The 11956-nt window shown below is 39.0% G+C and overlaps 1 protein-coding gene across 1 annotated transcript in view; it reads left to right on the top strand.

Annotated features, from left to right (window-relative positions):
- The first annotated feature begins 2425 nt into the window (after window positions 1-2425).
- Window positions 2426-11956, top strand: part of LOC6549965 — a 38842-nt gene continuing 29311 nt past the window's right edge. The window contains exons 1-3 of the mRNA XM_001978702.3: window positions 2426-2665; window positions 9088-9179; window positions 9269-9380. Of these exons, the coding sequence (XP_001978738.1) occupies window positions 2614-2665; window positions 9088-9179; window positions 9269-9380 (256 nt within the window). The 5' untranslated portion in view covers window positions 2426-2613. The remainder of the gene's footprint in view (window positions 2666-9087; window positions 9180-9268; window positions 9381-11956) is intronic.

The following is an 11956-nucleotide window of genomic DNA, read 5'->3' as shown; positions in this document are numbered from 1 at the left end:
TTAAACATAAATTAGGTAATTCTCACAAAGTTGCTGTTTACAAAAAGTTTACATTTTTTGCATAACTCTCAAAGACAGCAAATGTTTTAGTTATATAATCCGTGTTTCAGTTGATATTTTCATCCGTGTAGAAAAAAAACAAACAGGGCAAACTCAAATCGCTTGAAATACCACGAAATGTATTCAAGTTCTATTGACATTTCACTAAAATTGAAAGTTCGTTTAAAAGGCAAGACATACAGATATCATGACCAGTTTGCTAATTGTCCCCACCAATTCTTTGAACGCATTTATATTTAAAGCCACCTAATTAATTAAGTTTCTGCATACTTATAGAAGTAGTATTATTAGGATAGCAGAGGTATAATTTTTTATCTTTATATATTTGACAAGTTTGCTGATTTTTTTTCCCCCAATTTGCATTTCAAGGTTGTTTAATTAATTTGATTTATTTTTTCTCATAGAAGAACTACTTATACTTATCTAATCTCTATTTGCTTTCTGAACTTCTTATATAGGACAGATGAAAACTTTATATATTATATTATATATACTAGACAATTTTCAATTGTCACGCAATTGTGTTTTGTCATTCCTGAGAGATTCAAGACATAGAAACCAAATGAACCTTAGGTTAACTCGTTTCTTTCTCAGCTGCTCTTTGAAGTATTATCAGGAATCTAGAATCGAATCGAGCCAAATGCCCTTCACTTGTGCACTCAGACTCAGTGAAGCCAACAAAGTACTTTACAGAGAAAAAGAATTTAATGATGTGGCCATAGTGAAATCCCAACTTTTACATTTCAAAATCGGAAGCTGAACGTCACCAGAAAAGAGTTAAGTTGTCTAACAATACATTTAGCCAGTTAATTAACCATTTTTCTTTGCAGAGTCATACAACAATTTGAGTCTTAAATTCTCATTAGATAATAAGAAACATAATAAGAAATATAAGGTTTTATCTGATATATTTGGCGTAAGTCAGATTTTAATATCCTGGCAGAGGGGTTTCTTATTTATATATGTATAATATATTCCTGAACGGCCCAAAGAGTCTCAAAGTATACCATCTAATACTCTAATGCTCGAAGTAATCATTTTTGGCTGGTATCTAAAAGTGAGCTTAGTTCGGAACGGAACTGTTGGGTTATTAATATATTATATCTTACCAATATTTTCCAACCGAACTTACAGAGTCACTATATACTCGTAATTCTAAAAAAAGGGCTGGGCTTCCGCTTTTTATTTGAGTAAATATACAATTAAAGGTAAGATCCCGAATTTGAATTGAAAGATTTTACTACAGATAAGTGCACACTATTTTTTCCGTGTACGGTTCTCGAAATTTAATGATGCAATAAAGTCGGCGAGGTCGGTATATATTTTATTCACTACCCCCGCCGATGTGACTCGGATTTTATTATCTCCTCGGAGGGGTTCCACACATGTATCTGATATCTGATAACAGTAATTTGCGATTAGCATTTGATTAGTATGCGAACGTGGCCGACAATTGAAAAGACCAAGAACTTGTTTCCTGCGGCGGCTGGTTGGGCTGATTGGGCAGATTGGGCAGATTGGGCAGATTGCTTGATTGGCTGCCATGCATATGGATGGCCAGCATAATGGGATGGCCAATATGCATAATTCGAAATCGGTCCCAGTCTCAGCCACATTCACACATCCACAGGCAATCGTCTCGCCCGCGGCTCATTGAAATGCGCACGCATGCGCAGACTTCGCCGCTTCCCAAAACCGGCTTTTGTATCGTTTTCGAATTCACTCGAACACTCGAACACTCGACTCGACTCGAACCCGGACCGAGCAGAGTGAGTAGTCGGGTTGAATCATCCAGCAACCAGTTCAAACGAAAGTGAATTGAGACCGAGATTGAGATTGAGATTGCTTGCAGAGCAAGCGGCCCATGGAGCATACGATCCGTCGTCCAGGCGGCCCGCACCCATCTGACATCGGAGTTGGCTGCTTCAAGTGATGCGGAACCTAGATCGGCATTTACAATGTACTTCGGCCTTTCTATAAGTCATTAATCATGGAAATGGCTATTGTTATATAGGTCATCTTAGCTCTAGCATTTAATTCGTTGCAGGGCGACCCACTGTACTCTTGATCAGCAACATTTGCACACATTCCGGAATTTCGATCGTGAGGGATAGTAATTATATATAGTAACTAACCTTTTGGCTTACTTTACCTATCGAATGCTCTGGCATTTATTTTTGGTAAATTTAAATAAGTTTACATGTGACTCCAGCCATTGTAGGCCTTACCATTACCGTTGGAACCTTTCTCCTCCCACCAGCTCTGGCCAGCGAGCCACTGAGTCGCTGAGTCGCTGAGCAGTTGGCCACGACGATCGAGTGGTTTCGGGCCGAGATTCGGAGTTGGTCGAGAGCGTGGCGCGTTGGCTTCTTGCAATTTCTCGGCCAGGCGTCTCGATCAGTTGGCGGTTTGCATTTGCGCGTTGCGGACGTCTCGCTCTTACTCGCCCGGCCCGCTCCGATCTCCCTCTCTCTCTCTGTCGAGACGCTCCTTAAACCTCGTTCCGGAATCGGAATATATATACTTCGATCCGCACACGTAGCCGGAATCAAGATGTTGCGGCAGTGTCTGGTGGCCGTGCTGCTGGTTGTAGCTGGTGCTAATGGTAAGTTTGGGGCTCGACGACGGCCAATCCACCAGGAGTTTGTATAGTTTCCGCATTCGCCATGTATAAGCACAAACATGTACGAGTATATGTGTTTCTGTTTCTGTTTTCTTTTTTTGGATTTTTTTTGAATTTTTGTTTCTGTGCTTCGTGCTGCTAGTGAAAGAAATCGGAGAGTCCGGGTTTAGTGCTTCAAAATGAAAAACTGACTGCATCGCTTGGGAGCTTCGCTTCCTGTACGAATTAGGTAACACCGCCAGCGGTTTCCAACTGGTTTCCACCCTGTCGGCCTGCAAGGTCAGCTGTCCTGTGGGGAAACTGGTTGGTGGCTGGGCATCCAGTTTGGGGCGACTCCACTCTTCCCAGTTGCGTAATAAAAAGTCTGCCAACGGACAGACGACAACTGTCGAACTGACCTCCAACTTGATTAGCGGCAACTTTGCAGCTCTCGCTTGGCTAGTCTCTCATGCTAATTAGCAATTCAGCAAGTAAGCCAGCCATCGGCATACATTTACATACACGGCCAGAAAATTCCCGTACCGCTAGCCTCAGGCTGAAATATCGCAAGGAACATTAGAAATGAGACAGCCAAGAGTGGAATTGGATTGACGGTTAAGTGTTCTCGGCAAAAGGGTTTCACTTTTCATTTGGAGTTGAAGCGCCAAGCTAAAATGGGTATTTCAAGTTAAACGCGCGTTTTCCGCCGTGTAGCTCGCATATCGAAAATATCTGCGAGATGAACTTCATGAATATGCAGATCCTGACGAGTCTTTCCGCACAGACTTCATGGTCAACTTTTGCTTTCATTTCTGGCTCGCACTTTTAAATTAATACATTTTCTATAGACCAGCCCGCACATTTTGGCATTACAGCATCGCGATCATTTGTTAAGTTTCTTCTTTCGATTTCACTTTTTTCTCCGCTCCGCTCGACGGGCGGTGAAAAACTTGTTTCGGAAAACAGTGTATATTCCCTGCATTATATAAACGCCGATGTAAACTTTATGAAATAAGCCGTACAAAAAACAACGGAATTGGAAATGCCAATCGATTTAATTTTTTCCACTTTTTGGAAGCTCCAAGCAGATGCTGAGCTTTATTTATGCAACTCGATTGTGACATTGATTTTAGTTTTTTTCACTTATTTGTTGGCCGTTGCCAAGCGCGTTGCATAATTGCTTTTGTTGTGTGTTGTGTGTTGAAAAATCTGCCAAAAAGCTTATCTAAAAAACAAAAATACTTTCATTTTATCAGCACACTATTGCACAAGTGCAAAAATATGTATTACCAGACTTTTGTGCAGCGCTTTTCCTGGTATTGTGAAATCCTTCACAAAGAAATGTTTACAACATAATAAAAGTGTTTTAATATAGAAAGTGATTTTATGATTTTATTTTTAACGTTTTCCATTCGACGCACATTTGTTAAATGGATAAAATTCATTTTTGGCTTTAGCTTCACGGTTCATCTTTTATTAAGCCGGAGCGGTTTGAAAAACAACCACGCGAAAATGTCTGAAATTACGATCTGCACGCCCGTTGCTTTAAAAACGTAGAAATTGAAAAGGCCAAATCTCATTATCCTAACGGAAAAGCCAATTGGGAGAAAAAGGGAATTTATCACTGTGAAGTGTGACGCGCATTTTTCATTTAAGTTATCTGCCAATCTCTTTCTCTTGCCAAGGAAGTAAAGATTGTATTTACCACTCGTGGAATTTCATTAAATTTTTTTGGCCGCTCACTCAAGAAACGAAATAAACATAATTTAAAAATACATGAAATCGAATGGGTGGGCGTGGTAATGCGGTTGAAAGCGGGGAAGGAAGGAAGGATGGAAGGCATCGGGCACATGAGCCATTTAAACGCAAATTTGTTGACAAAGGCAAGTGGCTTTGGCCATTACACACTCGAAAAGTGAACACCGAGGTTTTCCACTCGTCGTCTCTTTCGCCCGACCCTGTTGACGTCTCTTTCGCGCTGAGCTAACCAAATCGGCATTATTTACAATTTAAGTGTTGTAAATTCAGGAAAGCAGCAACTGAAACACACGCACACAGCGCGAAAAAATGGCAAATGTTGCAAAAGGAAGTGACAAAAACATTTAAGCTGCTTAACGCACACACACACACACACACACAGACACGAACGCACTCGCGCACACACACACACACACAGAATGGACACAGGCACATGGACAGGCGTGAAAAATGAGGCGCAAAGCAGCCACAGAAATGCGTGAAAAATTACTTGGAAATACCAACGGATAAACAACAACAAATAACAATTGAAAGCGTTCCACCAAATAAAATATAAAAACAGTTGCAAAAGAAAGGGACAGCTGCTGCAGCAGCGCGAAAGAGACGGAGCGAGCCTGAATGTGAAATGTGTTAAGTGAATCTGTACATAAACAACTGAATGGCACTGTGTCAGCGCAACGAAAACTGGATTAATGCTCCACTTTCAGGGAAGAAATAATGAACAGCGTTAAGGAAAATCCAGGCAATTCTTTTAACTGACCATTATTCATTGCAAACAATAAAGAAAAGCCCACAAAACTACATTTTCATAGACTAAAATCTATCCAACGGGAAAGCTAAGTACTTGTTGAAATTTTCAGAAAGCAATACTCATAGGAACGGCTATTTGAACTAAACGGTGTCTTAAATATATTCATGGTATAAATGCATTCATGTTGCAAACAACTGAGATGAAAACTTATGAAAAACAGAATTACGACTGCCATTTATTTGTTCTATGATTCTTTTCAAAAGCGGCGGCGATCAATTGAAATTGTATGTAGAAAAGGGCCATAAAAAATGTTAATTGCTTATAATTATTGTAATGTAGAATAACCATTACATATTCCACTCAATTCCCAAAAGAACCAGAACACACTTTTCATACTTCATATTGACTTAAAACGGTTTTGTATACAAATTGAATTAAATTTGCAAACTGTTCGATATTTACCCGTCTCGCTTTAAGCATTCGCATAAATGTTAAATAAATTATGGCCAGAGAAAAAGGAAAATCACAAAGCAACAACAATGCCAAGGAAAACATCGACGGAAAATAAAAAAAGCACAGAAAAATGAAACAAGAAAACGACAAATAATTGCATGATGTGCATAAAATAAAGATTTTTCCAGCTCTTCACCAGGTTTTTCCCCGTTTTTGTACTCCAATTTTATTTATTTTCTCGGCCACATTTAATTTCTCCAAAGCGAGACCGAAGGGGTGAGTGGAAAATGTATCCTTTTGAACGTTACGGTTCTCGGCTTACTTTTAATTATTATTTTCCGCATTGGCAATTTCTTAATTAAGGGCAAAGAACAAAAAACGATTTTCATGTAATTGGCTTTATGACTTTTAAATAAATGTGCAATAAATTTATTATTATTTTCGCCTTTTTACTCTCGTAATGGCTGCAAAAGGTCGCACGGCTCTCATACTTGCTGAACTTTATTGTCTGGAAAAGTATTTCTAGAGCCTGCTTATCAATGCTTATAAATGCAATTTGTTGGATTTTCAAGTCTCTACCAAAACAGCCATTGACTATTGCCAACTCCTGCACTAAAGCACTTTGTCCGCAGTGCATTATTAAATAATACTTAAGTAGGCAGTAAGAAATTGATATTACTATTAACCAGCTAACACGAACGAAACGCACAGACCCTGGGCTAAGTCCCTTTTAGAAAAAAGAAAATAAAATCTTTTAAAGAGATTATGCAATCAAAGAGACAGCTTCCAGATGTATTTGATCCGCTTCCCTCGACGGACGATGCACAATTCCCGCTTTCGGGGGCAATTGGCTGCAAGTAGTTGTGTACTGCTCAACTTTTAAGTAGCTCCATTCAAGAATTCAGGAGTTCAAGAGTTCAAGAGCCCCCACTGCCCGAGCCCAACTGGAGAAAAATGGGAAGGAGAGGGGAATTAAGCCGCTTAGAGGAAGCCGGCTCATTAGCCATGACTTCTGGCCTCCAGCGAGGGAATGGGCGCTGTTTATGGACATGGATGTGAGCATGGACCGGTTAATAAATATTAATTAGCCATAATATATGAAAATATTGCTGCCTGCACTGCTCCACTGTCATATTATTTTTGCTAGTTTTTCAACACAATATTTTCATTTGATTTAATTCTGGCATTGCTTTGTTATTGTTTGTTTTACACATTCCATTTAAATGAACTGCCAATTTTGTTGCTTTTTACGCCGCATTGTGGCCGCTGCTGTTGTTGGATAAATATACACATTAATAACCATAAATTGACCAAACACCAACCCTCAAATATTTTAGCAAAATATTTCCATGTTTTTTACTGGAGCATAAAAGCTGCTTTGTTTGTGCGAATTTAAGTGGCCCCTTTTAAAGTTACTCTCTCATTGTTAATTGTTACCAAAAATCGCCCAGAAATAAAAACCAGTGCCAGTCTGGAATAAAAACAACGCATTTATGCCAAAAACAAATGCCGAACACCACATTCAACTGCAACATTCTGCAAAAGTTCAAACGGTTGCAGGAAAGGTGCGGCTCTTTAGGCCCAACCCAATGCCAAATATTTTCACAGTTTTTTAGCTTCCATGTGACTCCGATTTTAAATAATCATTCTGGGATGTCCTACTTCCAACTGCCTCGAGTATATTTGAGTTATGTGGACATTGCACTTGGTCACAGTAAACTGGGAGGCAACTGTACTTGTGAATTGATTCGAACAAATCATTCATCTGAAATCTGCATTGAAAGGAAAATAATAGCAAAATGAGTTAACGCAAAATAAGAGTATCTAAATCGAATTATTTACGCAAATTTGCTCAAGACTATTTCCCAAACCAACTGTATCTTTGAGTTTCTATGGCCAAAGTGTCTTCCGGATGGCGTTTCATGCATTTTAATGAGCTGTGAGGCTCGAATAAAAGCAGGAAAAATAAATCCATTAATATTTTGTATTCCTATGTGATAAAGTCGTCTGATTGTCAGAAAGACAGACTGGGTAGATCGGAAAGGAATATGCATTTTGGGTCCGAAACATTCCTCACAGCAATGCAAGGTTTTTGACTAAATTAAATAACAATAATATAAATATAGATATAAATATAAATATAAATAAATACCTTGTTTATATAGAAAAGCATTTGAAAGCAGACAAATAAATTCGTTTCACATAAATAATAAATACTAAATAAATAAATTAGTTATTTTTATTCTAACAGAAGTCTTCCCGCTCTTACTTCGTTTTCCTGATTTTTCCTGATACTAGCCACAATATAGTTTTTTCGTGTTAATAACAAAGAGCACTAGCAACTTCGCCGGCATCCGTTGAATTTAATTTTGTTATTTTCGGTTTTTTGGACTAAGCTATCAATTAATTGCCATTTTCGGTATAGCAACAATGAAAAATCATAAAACTGACAAATAATTATAATTATAATAGGAAATATACGCAGACACGCCGCGTATACGTAATGCAATTGTGTCCAATAATAGTTTTCATTTAATTAATATTTAGCCTCAAAATGGATAGGTTTTCTGAATAATTTAAGCAGCAGTCAACCCGGAAAGTGGGCGTCATTATAATCGTCGCTAGATCTCATCGATTTCCCCTCAAAATAAACCAAACATTTTGGTCAAAACACGGATTTGGAAATGAGAACTGGGCTGAAGTTCGACTGTTTGTTGTTTTAGGCCTCTGTTAATCTAATGCTGTTGGTCAATTTGTTTTCATTATATACTATATATAGTAGTTAAACTTGTCCGAAACCGCGGCTAAATAGGCGCTTGAATTTAAGATTCAAATTGAAAATATTTTAATTATTTGGTTTTTCTCGCTTCTCTTTTTTGTGCATTTGCTTGTCACTTGATCAAAACGCAAATCGACATTTAATTATAACTTATCTGTTATCCCACCCCCATCTTGTGGTTTTTTTGTATCTGCCACGCCGCCAACCTTTTGAGCTTAGATTTGGCTCATTAAAAAAGCGGATATATGTACATTTGTATATATGTAGGTGTATTTATGCTGCAAGCTCATCATAAATATGCATTAAGCGATTATTATTTGTATTTATCCTACATGGCCATTCTACATGGGCATATAAATCTGATGTGTTACATGGAAGTGTACATACTACTTTATGTCTATTATGCAATTAATTGCCGGATATTAAATTCCACGCGCAACTGTATAAGAAGTTTATCCCAGTGGTTTACTGATTCGTATGTTTTCGGCTTTATGTTTTCGTTGTATTTCAAAAATCTAGAAATTATTTATAAAAATTAATAACTGCATTAATGGGTTTTAAATGTAAAAGGCCAATTAGATTTCCTCAAAATCGCATTATAAAACGTAACAATGCAAATTGTTAGTTTCGAGCTCATTCAATATTCTGCATACTAACTAAAACCATTTTTTCGAATTTGTACAGGCCAGGGAAAGGAAAAGGAGGAGTTTCAGTGCCCCTCACACATTGCCAATGGCAACTACGCTGATCCGGCGACCTGTCGTCGTTTTTACCAGGTAAGGTCTGCAGCCTCTAATCCCAGATCTTCGAATTTATTACATTGTAATCCCTTTAATGGCACCTACCTCTTTGCACACCCACCCAGTGCGTCGATGGATATCCGTATTTGAACCGCTGTCCATCCGGACTTTTCTTCGATGATGTGCAGAAGTTCTGCACTTTCAAGGATGAGGCCAAGTGCGGTCCTCTACCAACAAGTAAGTGATTAGGAAAGTCTGAAAATTGCAGCCAGAGCGGGAAAGAAAGTGCAACATAAATCAGGGCAAACATGGAAAATGGGCTAAAAACTTTAAGTGCACTCTAAGTGTGGCGACCATTCCTTTGGGCAGGTTTTTCCCTCCATCTGTCTGTCTGCCTGGGCTGCTAAACGGTTTGAAGTTTTGAGAGGGACACAAAAATGCCTGGCCGAAATATAGGGCTTGAAAATAAGAGCGAACTTTGTGCACACAAACTATTAGAAGCTCCTAATAGAATTTTGGAATTCTATTAAAATAAACATGCAGAATCAATTTTCTGAACATCCTTTCTGGGCAAACTGTGCATTTTCATATTAGGAACCCTGTACGATTGTATGCGAATTGCGAATTGTCCTTAACTGGATTAGGCTTCAATGCCTAATTTCTAAATTTATTTGAATATAACAATAAATCGTTGTCTATGTCTATGTCAGTACTTAAAATCGTATACAAGTATTGAGAAAAATGGTGAGTCCGAAATGCAGTTGTGCACAGATGAAAAGTTCAGTTCACGATGTTTACAGATGTCTATATTTTTTCTCAGTATTCGGGCACACAAAGACAAAAAGGATGACATTTTCAAGCCGGAAGTTGTGCATTAGGAAGCAATTTTGAGTAAATGTCGCATAATTCATTTATGGTTGCAAATTCGGGCGTGTGCGAGTGTGTATCTACGGATTGTGTGGCCAAGAACCTAACTGAAACGTAGCCGAAATCCGAATCGAAATATACCCCATTACAAATCCAATGAGCAAATGGTGGCCACCACTCCGGGGACACAATTCCAAACATTGTCCGCTCTATTGACTTGCCTAACGACGCTGCCCGAAGGGCCACCTTGCCCCAGGGAAAGGGCGGTTGGGAAACGGGGCGGCAGTGGCAGTGGCAGTGGCAGTAAGGGGGCGTGGCGGAGGTTAAGCCATTGCCAAGATGAATGCCAAGTACTTTGGCACAGCACCCGACCACCCACAACATTGAGTGCACTTCAAATGGGGCACAAACGCGACCGCTTAAGAATAACCAAGTCTATCTTTCGGTGTCCTTTTATCCATACACTCGGGGGCATTAGAATGGCACTTGCCAGGAAAAATTGCATACTTAACTTGTTGGGACTTTTCTATATTTCTTCAGATCGGACTCAAAAAAAATTGATATAAAAATAATTCAGTCTTTAGTAGCATAAAAGCCCAACAGAAAAATAACTAAGCATGGTCCTAAATTACTGTGCCTATGTAAACTTACTTTTCAATGGATTCCACGCTGCTTCAACTACTGATTAAGATCTTTGAGGATCACAGTCTTTTAATTTTACGCATTGCAGAAATGATCAATAAGAGGGTTACAATTCATGTGACCTTTTGTACTTTGTTTCCTGTGAAAGATCTATAATCTTGGCCACATCTATATACGTGTGTGTGGGCCATTAAAGCTTACATTTACGATTTAGTTTTCAGTTTTACGACAGCCTCAGCTTCAGTCTCGGACTTTTGCATCGCCTCCATTCACCTCCAGAACTTGAAAACATTTTCCCCCGTTCCCTTTTAATTTTTTTTTGCATACACTTGGACTTCTTCTTTCGGCCAAATGCAACAGGAATTTGGCTGAATCCAGTGAAGAGGCGTTCGATAGGTTCATAAAGCGCTTTTAACTCTGGCTTTGCATCTTTGATATTCGAAAACATGTACTGTTATATGCATGCAAGGCAAAAATACACATATTTTTGGTCTAAATCGAATTCTTTCATTTTCTGGAAGTGTAACCAACGAAGAGGACAAAAATTCAACAGAAACCAACTCAGAATTTAATGTATTAAGCAGCACAGTGTCGCAATAAGATTTTTTGTACCCGCTACTCGTAAAGCAAAAAGGTATAAATGGGTTCGTTAAACACCCTGTAATATGTTCAAGTTAGCTTTTCGACTCTGTGAGGTATAGTGTATATATATTATCTATCAGAACCACTAGTCGAGTCGAGTCTGTTCGTCCGCATGAACGTCGAGATCTCAGGAACTATAAAACCTACAAAGTTGAGGTCACGCATGCAGATTTTGTTTGTCTTGTAAACTTCTATCGATGTGCCAAACAAATTTTGGCCTTCCTTTTCTTGGGCATAATTATATTTTCCCTAGTGAAACATCAGCAATTTTCCGAATCACATAATTACTGGGACTCCCCTGAACCGATTAATCTGTTTTGATTTTTTTAAGTTGGGCTTTTTTTAAGCCAACTAACTTGGATGAAAAACTAACTTGTTGCACACTGTGCAGGGCAAGAAGTGGTAGTGAGGAGCTTAGAAGGTTAACAGTGTTTGGCAGGGCGTTGGAAAAGGAGGATAAGGGGTGGCTGCCCGGAGAAGGGGGTTGAAACCCACACACACACACACACGCACACACACAGCCATATGCAGAGTGACATATCGCTCACATGCAAACACGCACTTTTGCAGTAGTCGCCATTCCGGTTGCAACTGCGACTACGACGGCTTTTTTGGATACGGATGCGGATACGGCCACGGATACGGAAAGGGGGCATAATGGC

Source organism: Drosophila erecta, unplaced genomic scaffold (assembly GCF_003286155.1).
Source record: "Drosophila erecta strain 14021-0224.00,06,07 unplaced genomic scaffold, DereRS2 tig00000126-arrow-pilon, whole genome shotgun sequence".
NCBI classification, from domain to species: Eukaryota; Metazoa; Arthropoda; class Insecta; order Diptera; family Drosophilidae; genus Drosophila; species Drosophila erecta.
This window is presented reverse-complemented; position numbering and strand designations above follow the sequence as displayed.